The sequence below is a fragment of the Chiloscyllium punctatum genome, chromosome 47 (assembly GCF_047496795.1).
Source record: "Chiloscyllium punctatum isolate Juve2018m chromosome 47, sChiPun1.3, whole genome shotgun sequence".
Taxonomy (NCBI): Eukaryota; Metazoa; Chordata; class Chondrichthyes; order Orectolobiformes; family Hemiscylliidae; genus Chiloscyllium; species Chiloscyllium punctatum.
The window spans coordinates 23,408,263-23,422,400 of record NC_092785.1 but is presented as its reverse complement, the minus strand read 5'-3'; the positions used below and the strand labels follow the sequence as shown (position 1 = coordinate 23,422,400).

At 43.5% G+C, this 14,138-nt stretch overlaps 1 protein-coding gene across 1 annotated transcript in view; it reads left to right on the top strand.

Moving 5' to 3' along the window:
* Nucleotides 1-12,430, top strand: part of LOC140468453 (uncharacterized) — a 29,153-nt gene extending 16,723 nt beyond the window's left edge. The window contains exons 6-8 of the mRNA XM_072564543.1: nt 1,131-1,187; nt 3,383-3,484; nt 12,150-12,430. Of these exons, the coding sequence (XP_072420644.1) occupies nt 1,131-1,187; nt 3,383-3,484; nt 12,150-12,266 (276 nt within the window). The 3' untranslated portion in view covers nt 12,267-12,430. The remainder of the gene's footprint in view (nt 1-1,130; nt 1,188-3,382; nt 3,485-12,149) is intronic.
* Nucleotides 12,431-14,138: the final 1,708 nt, after the last annotated feature.

Genomic DNA, 14,138 nt, shown 5'->3' with positions numbered 1-14,138 from the left:
AAAAGAAACCCAAGTATGTCCAATTGTTGTTGGTGATTGCAGTCCAGGTAAAATTCTCCTCTGCGCCGTCTCCTATGCCATCACATCCCTTCTACAATGTGGATTCCAGAACTGCACACAATACTCTTGCTGTAGAGTTGATGCGGGGTTGTGGGAGACTTTGGAAGGAAACAAGAAGTAGGCTTGGTCTTTGATTCAGGGCTGATCAGTAGGAGTTGGATAGGATTGACATGGGTTCATGTTAATGGGAGTCCTCGAGGTAGTGTCATCACTTTGGAATTGCTCTGATAGTGTAGGCTTACCTTTATTGCTGTGTTCCTCTGTAATTCTATAATTTGCTGCACTATTAAATGGAGAAGTGCAAACATCTCGTTTTGGTGTGGCATGTTGACCAAGTTGATTTGAAATATAATCTTAACCTTATGCCAACATGCAGTGCCCAGTCATTGACTGATGCTTGAATGTTACTTAGTCTTCGAGCCTGAGACAGGTACAAGCCTTTTGGTCCAACTCGTCCATACCGGCCAGATATCGTAACCTAATCTAGTCCCATTTGCCTGCACATGACCCATATCCCACTAAACCCCCTTTTCATACGCCCAGCCAGATGCCTTTTAATTGTACCAGCCTCCACGTATTCCATTGGCAGCCCATTCCATACACGCACCAACCACTGTGTAAGAAAAAGTTGCCCTTAGATCTCTTTTATATCTTTCACCTCTCACCCGAAACCTATGCCCTCCAGTACTAGACTGCCCCACCCCAGGGAAAACACCTTGTCGATTCACCCTATCCATGCCCCTCAAGATTTTATAAACCTTTATACTTGCTATTTTCCATTCCAAGTCCAGCTATTGTTCAGTTCCTGCTGCTTTTGGACATAAACTTCTTCAGTATCTGAGGAGTTGTAACCATGCATCTCTCAAAAGAATGACTGAGCTGAAACCAAGCAATCAGAATGGGCAATGTTTCTTCTGATTAATGACATACCTTGTTTTAAACAATTTTAAATGCAAACTCTGCAGTTGCATTGACTGAGACAATTTATATGAGGGAGGATTTCTGTCTGACACACAAGAGATCACAATTCTTTTATCTAATTTGTGTGTGTTTCCTCTTTTCTGTTGCAGTTTTGTGTCATAGGAATGATTCCTTTGGTACCCCTCAGGAAAAGTGAAAAATTTAAGGTATTGTATCTTTGGTGATTAAGTGGTCGAGTTTATTTAATGTAAAATAATGTCCAACTATCTTCAGGTGCTTCATAAATGACCTTCTTTCTATCCTTAGTGAAGTGTTTGACACCCAAGCCTTTACTGGCCTGCGCATTGACTATAGAAGTTGAAAGGTCATGTTGTGGCTGCGCAGGACATTGTTTAGGCCACTTTTGGAATGCTGCATTCAATTCTTATCTCCCTCCTGTCGGAAAGATAATACTTGAAAGGGTTCAGAAAATATTTTAAGGATAGAGTGTTTGAGCTGCAGGGACAGGCAGAAATAGACTGGGGATTTTGTTTTCCCTGGAGCATCAGAGGCTGAGGGGCGATTTTATAGAGGTTTATAAAATCGTGAGAGGGATAGGGATAGGGTGAATTTCCCAGGTCTTTATCCCAGGGTAGGAGAGTCCAAAGGAAGTTTAAGGTGAAATGACAAAGATTTGAAGGACATAATTTTCACGCAGAGAGTGGTGTGTGTATGGAACAAGCTGCCATCTTTATGACTCTAAATGGAAGTAGTTTAATTGTGAATACTGGGCAGCAGGGATAAGGGCTGTTTGCATCTGTAGACCTCTTTACAGTTCGTGTCATATGTAGACAGTGTGGATAAAAAGGCATTTGTCACTTTTACCTTCATTGCTCAGTTCATTATATAAGACTTGGGAAGTATAGGATTGTGGGTGTATGGGATATTGGTGAGGCCTCTTCTGGAGTCCTGTCTCCAGTTCTGGTTGCCCTGTTATATGAAGGTAATTATTAAGCTGGAGAACGTTCAAAAGAAATTTACCAGGCTGTTGCCAGGAATGGAGGGTTTGAATTATAATATAGGCTGGTTGGCTGGGACCTTTTTTGACTGGAGTGTAAGAGTTTGAGAGACGACCTTCTACACATTTATAAAATAATGAGTGGTACAGATAGAGTTAATGATAGTTGTCTTTTCCATAGGAAAGACATTTTTAAGACTAGGGGTCACGCCTTTAAAGTGAACAAAGTTAAAAGTGCAACAACACCAGGTCATGGTCCAACAGGTGTATTTGGAAGCACTAGCTGTCACAAGGCTTGTATCTTATTTCTAAGAGCTGTTCCTTTTCTCAAGGATGCTATATCCTTGTTTTTTTTTTCAAAGGGGTAATAAGCCGCTCTCGGTGTTGATTAGACTGGTTTGGTACAGAGATTAAATGGTATTGATAGGCCTTTTTCTTTATATATAAACAGATAAGACTTCAGGCCACTGTTTTAGAAGTGACCTCGAGAATGAAAGGGCTCTCCAGCTAGTTGGGAGTTCAAGAGTGAGCTGTTTGGAAGCAATCTCTCTCTATCCATCTATCTATCTATCTGACTGTCTATCTGTCTGTATGTCTGTCTGTCTATCTGTCTATCTGTTTATCTGTCTGTATGTCTGCCTGCCTGTCTGTCTGTCTGTCTGTCTGTCTGTCTATCTATCTATCTATCTATCTATCTATCTATCTATCTATCTATCTATCTATCTATCTATCTCCCCTTCTAACTTTAACATCTAAACATCTGTTCCATTTATGTATACTGGTTTCTAAGGGTGTTCGCTTATTGCAAATGTTGTGCGTATCCGGACTGCATAATGAAGCCTCATTTTGATAGACTGAGTTCTGTAGCAGTTCCTAATTTTGCTCTTGGTGTTTCATTGTGCAATTTTGTGAATACATTTTTATCTGTTTTTAACCGAGTAGTCAACCTCGCTATCTTCCTCTGGGTAATTTTAACTGTGCATTTACCAAAACAAATTGCAAAGTTATGGTCTGCGCTGCCTGCTTAAGAATGTTTTGAGTGGCCTAGCCTAGTTCATAACATAGCTTTTAGAGCGCTGCTCCTTCATCAGGCAACTACTGAGGCAGGGTCATAAGAAACAGTAGGTGAGAGCAGGGAGGCTTAAAAAGGACATGAGGGGCAAATATTTTACACAGAGAGTGGATCGTGTGTGGAATGAAGGATGCAGATACAATTACAATATTTAAAAGACAAGTAGATGAGTAGAAAAGGTTTGGAGGGATATGGGCAGGTGGACAGCAGGCAGGTGGGACTAGATCAGTTTGGGATTATGTTCGTCATTGACTAGTTGGACTGAAGGTTCTGTTTTCATGTTGCACGACTCAATGACTCGTGTTAACCAATGATTGACCTTTCCTTTCCAGTTACGTATTGTACTTGTCTCGAACATCATAGGTTTGCTGATTGCTTTAGCGTCAATTGGATTATCAATCTGGAATGGAATTGAACAGACTAGAGACATTAAGGTGAGAATGTTCAATACGGATTGCATTTTCCTAAAGTGTGAAGCTCCTTCGTTAAATTAAATACATATTATTGATGCTTATTGATATTAGTAGCAGAATGTCTTGTTAAATACTTTCCTAATCGGGTGTATTTGTCCTCTGCAGTTAATATATTTACTTACGTTTGTTGTATTTGGTTATATCAAATGCTTGAATGCAAACCTCTTCACCTTAAATGCCTTTCATTCTGTCTCTGTGACCACGTCTTGCCTTACAACTTCACTATCTCAGCATTTTTCCAAATCTGATGATAGGTCTGATCATCCTATAATTGTCCCCTGGTCTTCCCTCTCCCTAAAGGTGGCGTCTGATAAGGGCCTGACTGATAAGGGCTGTGGGAAATAATCTGGGAGATTATTTCCCACAGCCAACGAGGCCTATCTCAAGGTCTGGAGGAACAAGCTACATTTTCCACCGAAGCTGGAGGTATTGAACTGAGATTCTTGCTGGGCAATGATGAGATGCCTGTAAACAGTAACTCTTGCCTGACAGTAGCATTGTTGACACTAAATCTCTCCTCTTTGACATGCAGCTTCCTATCCTAATAGACACTGCTTCTAGATATCAGCCTGATTTCATGCTGCAGGACTTGATGTTGAGGCATTTCTTCTCCCTGCCAGACAGCCTAGGTCTAGTTTCCATTACCCCCGAGTAAGGGAGTGCCCATTTAAGGCAGGGATAAAGATATATTTCATCTCTCAGGAGACAGTAAATCTGTGCCATTTCTCACTGCAAACTGCTGTAGAGTTACATTGTGAAGTACATTGAATATATCACAGTTTGGCAAAGTGCAGGCCCTTCGGCCCTCGATGGTATGCCGACCTTTTATGTTACTCTAAAATCAAATTAACCTACTTACCCTTCATTTTCCTAACATCCATGTGCCTATGCAAGAGTTGATTAAATGTCCCGAATGTATCTGACTGTACTACCTCTGCGGGCAGTGTATTCCCCACATATTCACCATTCAGAGTAAAGAACCTACCACTGCCATCTCCCAAACCTTCCTCCAATCACCTTATAATTATGTCCCCTCGTGATAGTCATTTCTACCCTCGACAAAAGTCTCTGGTTGTCCACTCTATCAATGCCTCTCATCATCTTGTACACCACTATCAAGTCACATCTCATCCTTCTTCACTCCAATTAAAAACGCCCTAGCTCCCTCAACCTTTCTTCATAAGACAAGCCTTCCATTTCAGAAAGCCATTCTGGTAAATCTTCTCTGCACCCTCTCTAAAAGCTTCCACATCCTTCCTAAAATATGACAACCAGAACGGAACAAAATATTCCAAGTGTGGTCTCAACAGGGCTTGATAGACCTGCAGCATAACCTCGCAACTCTTAAACTCAATCTCCCTGCTAATGAATGTCAACATAGCATGCGCCTTCTTAGCAATCCTATCAGCTCGGGTGGCAACTGTGAAGGATCTATGGATGTGGATCCCAAGATCATTCTGTTCCTGTACACTGCCAAGAATCCTATCTTTAGCCCTGTAATCTGCATTTAAATTCAATCTTCCAAAAGGAATCACTTCACACTTTTTTCAAGTTGAAGTCCATCTGCCACTTATCAGCTGAGGTCTGCATCCTGTCAATGTCCCGTTACAACTTACAACAGCCCTCCACACTATCTGCAATTCTACCAACCTTCACGTCGTTGGCAAACTTATGAATCCATCCTTGCATTTCCTCATCCAATCATTTAGAAAAATCACAAAGAGCGGAGGTCCCATAACAGACCCCTTTGGCGCACCCACTGGTCACTGAGCTTCAGGCTGATTGTTTTCCATCTACTACCACCCTCTATGGGCCAGCCAATTCTGTATCCAGAAAGCCAGATTTCCTTGTATCCCATGCGTCATTACTGAATGTTGAGACAAACAGTTTTTTGAATCAGTGTAGAAATTATGGACTTTGTGGAAAAAAGCACGAGTTTGAAACTGAAGATTGCCAGATCAGCCATGATCTCATTGAATGGTGGAAAGACTTGATGAGTCAATGGAGAGGGTTCAGAACAAATTTACCAAGGTGTTGTCAGGACTGGAGGGTTGATTTCTAAACTAATAGGCTGGCACTTATTTCGCAGGAGAACAGGAGGTTGAGGAGTGACCTTACCAAGGTTAATAAAATTGAGGAGTGTAGGTGAGGTGAATAGCAAAGGTTTTTTTCTTTACCCTAGGGTGGTGGAGTTCAAAACCAGGGGCCATATTTTTAAGTTGCGAGGATAAAGATTTAAAAGGGACCTGTGGGACAGCTTTTTCATACAGAGGAAGTGGTAGATGCAAGTCCAGTTACAACATTTGAAAGAGATTTTGAAAGGAACATGAATACGAAAGGTTTTGCGGGATATGGGACAAACACAGGCAAGTGGGAATGGTTTAGTTTGGGAAACTTGGTCAGCATGGAGGGTTGGACAGAAAGGTCTGTTTCCCTACTATATAACTCTATGCTCCGAGGTCTCATGATCATGCTATTAACAAGGCAATAGTAAGCATGCAAACTGCTTTACATCTCAGCTCATTTTGCGTTCACTCAAGTCAAGTAAATGAAAGAGATAAATATTTGCGATCACACATATTAGACAATTGCACAATGTCCAGGAGAGTGTTTTGGATTAGGCCAGACTGCTCAAAATATTCTTAAGTAAGCATCCCAGATCATAGCTTTGCTATTTCTTTCGGTAAGTGTACAGTGAAAATTACCTGGAGTAGGTTATCTAGGTTGACTACCAGGTTTTAAAACAGACAAAAAATTATTCACAAAATTACGCAATTAAATAGCAAGAACCCCTACAGAAATCAGTCTATCCAAATTAGACTTAATTAAGCTGTTCTGAATGTGCACAACAGTCCCAATAAGCAACCCCCACCCCCACCCCCAAAAAAACACTAAAACTGGAACAGATGCTTACAGGTTGAAGTTAGAAGGGCAGGCAGGGGGAGAGAGCCTGTTTCCCCACAGCTCACTGTTGAACTACTAACTATTGCTGGACTGAACTGCTCTGCTAGAGAGCTGACCACTCCGCTAACATTATACAGGTCACTTCTAAAACATGACCACTTTGGCCTGAAGTCGCATCTGTTTACATACAAACAAAAAGTTCTCTCAATACCCTTTAATCTCTGTACCAAACCAGTCAAATTGGAACTGGAACCTGTACGAGCGATCTAAGAAAAAACAAAGATGCAGCATCTTAAAGAAAAGGAGCAGCTTTTAGTAAAAAAAAAGGACCAGCTTTGTGACAAGAGAAGACCATTATAGTTAGGAGTTGGGCTCGGCCAATATGTCCTATTCAATAGGATCAAGAAAGCCATAATACTGAATTCAACTCTATCAACCACCCTGTTCCCCAGGCTTTTACTTTCTGTATGGTTTCGCAAGCCATCTATTCTCAGCCTTTAATACATTTAGTGACTCAATCTGCGCAGCTCTCTGGGGTAGGGAATTCCATATATTGATGCCATTCTCTAAGATTTACTTCTCTTAATTTCGATCTCAAATGCTTATTTCAAATCTGTGCCTGCTATTTCTGGATTCACCCAAGAGTAGAATTGTCTTCTCTATCTCATTATGTTTCACTGCATTTCTTCCGAATGTTTCAGTAAAATCAGACCCACATACCAAAGCAGTATTGCTTCAATATGCTCAGACGTTGAATTTTGATTTTAATTTATTGTACTCAGATGAACCTTAGTACAGTGAAAAGCTTTGTTTTGCGAGCAGGACAGACAGATCATAGGTTGCATACAGATCATAGACTGCTTCTCCAGAGTTAGTCATACAAGTTACACTGCATGGGACGTGTCTCAAGCAAGATCAATATGAGCCAAATTGACATTATATGAAGTTAGAGAGATCCATTCAGCAGTCTAACAACAGCACAGAAGAAGCTGTTCCTGAGCCCGCTGGTGCGTGTGTTCAAGCTTCTGTATCTTCCGCCTGATAGAGGAGATGTGTAGGAGAGCACCAATGGGGGGTGGGAGGACTCCTTGACGATGTTGGCAGCCTTTCCACGGTAACGAGAAGTGTAAATAGAGTCCATGGAGGAGCTTCGCTTCTGTGATGGTCTGGCTGGTGCACACAACTTTCTGTAGTGTTTGACAGTACTGGACAGAGCAGTTGCCATACAAGGCTGTTCTTCACCTGGACACTGTACTTTCAATGGTGCATCTGTAAAAGTTGGTGAGGATCCTTTGGATATGCTGAGCTTCCTGAGCCACCTGAGGAAGAAGAGCCTTTGTTGTGCCTTCTTGGCTATTGCATCTACTTGGTAAGTCCAGGACAGATTGACAGTTATTGTCACTCCCAAGAGTTTGATGTTCTCAACCTCGGTTCCATTGTTGTAGGTGGGTCTTGCTCTCCTGCTTTCTTTCTGAAGTCAATAATCAGACTTTGCAGTTCCTCAAAACCATACCACCAGTCATTCCTCAAAAACGTATAGGGCCCAGATTAGGACATAATATTGTGGGTATGGACCCACCAATGCCCTTAAATAGAGTCCCTACAGTGTGGAAACAAACCCTCCGCCCAAAACTCCACGCTGATCCTCCGAAGAGTATCCCACCTCGACCCATTCCCTGACTCTATTACTCAACATTTACCCCTGGCAAATGCACTAGCCTATGCATCCCTGAACATTGCGGGCCAATTTAGCATAGCCAATCCACCCTAACCTGCATATCACTGAATACCATGGGTAGTTTAGCACAGCCAATCTACCCTAACCTACACATCCCTGAACACTATTGACAATTTAGTTTGGCCACTCCACGCTAACCTGCACATCTTTGGACTGCAGGAGAAAGCCAGAGCACCCAGAGGAAACCTACGCAGGCACTGGGAGATCGTGCAAACTCCATACAGACAGTCGCTCAAGGCTGAAATCAAACCCGGCTCCCTGGCACTGTGTAGTAGCAGCGCTAACCACTGATCTACCATGCCACCCCTTTTTATGCTTCCAGTAAAAATACATCCTTGGATTCATGCTTCATTTTTCCTTCGAGGAAAACTGACCAAGGGCTTTCACTGCTGTTTGAAACAAAACCAATGGTGTGAACATGAAACCAATGTGTACCAGTAACTTGTTTCTAAAACCCCAGCAAGTCCTTTCACAATTGTTATTTTTCAAAGGACCACCCCAATCCGTTGCCAGAAGAGTACAGGAAACAAAACGCCACCATATTTACATTTCCTACTAATGTCGAAAGATGCTTTGTATTTTTGTGAATGAGGTCATCCAAATTCGTTTTTGATACATAATTCTGGGCTTGCTGTCTGACTTTCTTTCTCATACTTCAAGCGTAATTGGTATGGTGGCTCAGAAGTTAGTGTTGCTGCCTCACTGCACCAGGAATGCAGGTTCAATTCCACCCACAGGTGACTGCCTGCATGCAGGTTTGCGCATTCTCTGTGTCTATGTGGGTTCCATTTGCTTTCCTTCCACAGTCCCAAGCCATGCAGGTTAGGGGGATTAGCCATGCGAAATTGCCCCATAGGGTACAGGGATATGTGGGCTAGGTGGATTGTCCATGGCAAATACAGGGGTTACAGGGATAGGGTCGGTATGATGCTCTTTGGCAGGTCAGTGTAGACTTGATGGGCTGAATGGCCTGCTTCCGCACAGTAAGGATTCTATTCTTCTAGGACAATTCTGGTTCAACATCTCACTCTGTAACCTGTTGGCTACGGGAGAACGTCATCAAATGGTTTGCAGCTTAACTTTTAATCTTTTCGTCTCTGCTATTGTATGAAGTAAAATGAGCATAAGAAGAAACAAGATTCCTTCTCTCGAGAATCAAGGGATGCCGACAGCTGATGGTGAATAATGAAAGGTGGACAGATTTTCTGGCCAAATCGATTAATCTCAGTGTGCCTAGCATTGTACATCATTGGCTGAGAACACTTACGATGCAGTGATAGTGTCCCTACCCTTGCATCAGGAGACCCAGGGTTAAATCCCACATGCTTCAGAGGTGTGTAATTTCTGGAGTGAAATGAAGAATTGTGGATGCTGGAAATCTGGAATCAAAATGGAAATTGCTCACAGAAACTCATCTGGTCTGGCAGCAACTGTCAAGAGGGAAACAGAATGAAGGGCTTTTGCCAAAAACATCGATTTTCCTGCTCCGCGGATGCTGCCTGACCTGCTGTGCTTTTCCAGCAACACTCTAATCTGGACTCTGATTTCCAGCAACTGCAGTACTCACTTTTGCCTATACAGTGAATACTGTCAACAAAGCTAAACTCCTCACTGACTGGGCAAGTGATGAGTTAATGACATTATTGCTAGACTGTGAAACCAGAAACCAAGGTAAAGTTCTGGGGAACTGCATTCAAACCCGTCATGGTTGAATGGAACTGAATAAAAACCCGGAATTAAGTCAAATGGGGAAGGGCCAAAGAACGTTGTTGATCATCAGGGAAAAAAGTAGTTCACTCATGCCAGAAACTGCTACCTTTACCTGAGGAGAAAGTGAGGACTGCAGATGCTGGAGATCAGAGCTGAAAAATGTGTTGCTGGAAAAGTGCAGCAGGTCCGGCAGCATCCAAGGAGCAGGAGAATCGACATTTCGGGCATAAGCCCTTCTTCAGGAATGAGGAAGGTGTGCCAAGCAGGAAGCCATCTGGGTTGTTCAGTATTGGAATTGGTCCTCCTGGGACTGACTTCCACAGCTACCTAGATTACACCTCCTCCCACCCTGCCCCCTGTAAAAACGCCATTCCATATTCCCAATTCCTTCTCCTCCACCGCATCTGCTCCCAGGACGACCAATTCCAATACGAAACAACCCAGATGGCCTCCTTCTTCAAAGACCGCAATTTTCCCACAGACGTGGTTGACGGATCTCTCCACCACATTTCCTCCTTTTTCCACTCCTCCGCCCTTGAACCCCGCCCTTCCAATCACCACCAGGACAGAACCTCACACTAACCACCCCACCAAACTCCAGATACATTGTACCCATCCTTCGTCATTTCCTCTACCTCCAAACAGACCCCACCACCATATTTCCCTCCCCTCCCCTATCAGCATTCAGGAAAGACCACTCCCTCCATAACTCCCTCATCAGATCCACACCCCCCACCAACCCAATCTCCATTCCTGGCACCTTCCCCTGCAACCGCAAGAAATGCAAAACTTGTGCCCACACCTCCCCCCTCACTCCCCCCCAAGGCCCCAAGGGATCCTTCCATATCCTGCACCTCATTTACTGCATCCACTGCACCCGATGTGGCCTCCTCTACATTGGGGAGACAGGCAGCCTACTTACGGAACGTTTCAGAGAACACCTCTGGGACACCCGCACCAAACATCCCATCAACCCCGTGGCTGAACACTTTAACTCCCCTCCCACTCCACCAAGGACATGTAAGTCCTTGGCCTCCTCCATCGCCAGACCATGGCAACACGACGCCTGGGGGAAGAGCGCCTCATCTTCCGCCTAGGAACCGTCCAACCACAAGGGATGAATGCAGATTTCTCCAATTTCCTCAGTTCCCCTCCCTCCACCTTATCTCAGTCCCAACCCTCAGACTCAGCACCACCTTCTTGAACTGCAATCTTCTTCCCGACCTCTCCGCCCCCACCCCCTCTACGGCCTATCACCTTTACCATAACCTCCTTCCACCTATCGCATTCCCAACGCTCCTCCCCGAAGTCCCTCCTCCCTAGCTTTTATCTTAGCCTGCTTGGAACACCCTCCTCATTCCTGAAGAAGGGTTTATTCGGGTAAACGTCGACTTACTTTACCTGAAACAAAATCAGGAACTGGAGATTTGAAACATGCAAACAAAAATTGCTGGAGAAACTCAGCAGGTCTGGCCACATCTGTGGGGAGAGAAAATAACTTTCAGAGTTCTGTGACCCGTTTTCAGAACGACGACCTGAAACGTTAACTCTGTTTCTCTCTCCACAGATGCTGACAGGCCTTCTGGGTTTCTGTGGTAATTTGTTTTTGTTTGCTGAAATCGCAGAACAGGTCAGGGACCATCCCTGATCCTTACAACTGACTAACCTTAGATTCCTGTAGTCATCCATTTCAACTCCCCCTCCCACTCCCTCGATGGCATGTCCATCCTGGGCGTCCTTCGCCGCCTACTCAAAGCAACCCACAAACTGAAGGAGGAAAACCTCATCTTTCATCTCGAGAACCAACAATCACATGGCTTTGACACTGAATCCACCAGTTTCCAAATCTACCCATCCCTCCAAACCTCTTTTCAAGCTCCGCCCTTTTGCCCTGACCATCTTTCTTTCCACCTATCCGATCCACACCTCCCACCAACCTATCACAATCATCTACCTTTTCCCATCCCACCTACGTTTTCTCTAGCCCCACTCTCCCTCCCTCTATTTATCTCTCAGCCCTCTTTCCCATACCTCATCCTGAAAAAGGGTTATGCCCAAAATGTCAACTCTCTGGCACTTCAGATGCTGCCTGAACTGCTGTGCTTTTTCCAGCGCCATGTTTTATCAACTCATCCTTAACTGGTCTGACCTCTATGTGACTCCAGCCCTCCCCCCCTGCAATGTGGTTGACTCTTAACTGCCCTCTGGTTTATTCGGGATGGGTAATTACGCAATAGTCACACCGTTCATGGCAATGTTTCTGTTCTCTTACAGACTTGCATGGCCAGTTATCATTGGATAATAATTTTCTTTGCTGCCTTTCAAGTGTCCCTCTCTGGCTGGAACATCGGTCTCACCAGCTTCTGGTTAGAGAAGGAATTCAATAATTGAAGGTTTCCGTTTCCCTGATCAGAAGTGATTCAGTCAATATACGTTTGCGATGAAAGTGCTCCAGGCTCTGCATTGTTCTGCTGAAAGGTCACCAATATTCTGTCTTCGCAAATGCTGCCTTTTGAATATTTTCCAAGTCTTGCCATTTTTCTTTCCAATTTCCAGTGTGGGGAGTATTGGTTTGATGTGCTGTGTTATATTAGCCATTGATGCATAGCTTCCCTGAAACTCCAAGTTATAACCTTGTCCAGTGAGTCAGTTCTCTTATAAGAAAAAGAGATTTTTTTTTCCCCAGAATGTCACCCATCTAACATATTACGACGTATAATGCTAAAATGCTTATTATTAGGGACCAGAACAGACTCCCTCCAACGTTTCAACAATGTAGCTGAGGCCCTCGTGTTTCCAATTGTTTTAAGCATGTGTATAGTGGATATTCCAGGAGTGATGCAGCTCGTTAAACGACTCAGCTTTAAACAAAACAGAATTTGTTCACAGACTAGCAGATGAAACACAAACAAAACAGAATAGAATATGGAATAACTTCAAACCTATCTGAAAGCCCAACTGACTCTATCGCAACTTAATGATGCTGTTCTAATTTCCTACAATATCCCCATAAACACACCCCTTAGCAAAAAAGGTAAATTCAAATACACGTTCCGATAAGAGAGATGTCAGAGAGAGAATCAGCATGGAGCCTCTTCTCACTGTAGCTGTTTCTTTGGGTCCCCAGCTGAAAACTAAATCAAACTAGAAAAACCCCTGAACCGGGAGAACTGGTCACTCCCGTTTCATTGTACCAGTATGTTTTTTTTAAGAAGAACCGAAAATGTTTTTTTTCTGATTATTACCTTAGGCAATCCTGTTAGGCATCGTTTCAGACAAATCAGCACCTCTGCCTTTTAAGACCCCTTTTGAAAAAACAACAACAAGGAAAACATAACTTTCATAAAGGAGCAGCATCATCACATTATATACTGTTGTCTTTCTCATGTCACCTACATCAAAACCTTTCCCAGTTCACCAGAATCTCAGTCACTGTATCCTAACATTTAAAATGTCCTGTTCACTTGTCAAATTATTGCCCACTGGCTTACTAGACTGACCAGTCATGGGACCAATCATGCTTAAAGAAATCTTGTTGACATATCCCTTTTTATTTCCACCACTGCTAATCCCTGTAAAATTGTCCAACCCTGGATCAGTGAAGTCACGTGATGCGCAAGGTGTTCGAGCTAGGTGGATACATAACTGGTTGAGCAACAGGAGATAGAGAGTAGTAGTTGATGGGTGTTTCTCGAAATGGAGAAAGGTGACCAGTGGTGATCCACAGGGATCATTCCAGGGGGGCCACTGTTGTTTATGATATACATAAATGATCTGGGATTGGTGGTCTGATCGGTAAGTTTGCAGATGACACGAAGATTGGTGGAGTATCACAAAGCATAATGACTGTCAAAAAATACAGGGGAATATAGATAGACTGAGGAGTTGGGCAGAGAAGTCGCATATATGGAGTTCAATCCAGGCAAATGTGAGGTGATGCATTTTGGAAGGTCTAATTCTACAGCGAACTATACTGTAAATGGAAGAGCCTTGGAAAAAGTTGATGAGCAACGATATCTGGGAGCTCAGGTCCATGTACCGTGAAGGTGGCTGCATAGACGGATAGAGTGGTCAAGAAGGCAGATGGAATGTTTGCCTTCATCGGACAGAGTATTGCCTCTATGAGTTGCTAGGTCATGTTAAAATTGTACATGACATTGGCTAGTCTGCATTTAGTATACTGTGTACGGTTCCGGTCGTCACATTACCAAAAGGATGTGGGTCGTTTGGAGAGGGTGCAGAGAATGTTTACAAGGATGTTAC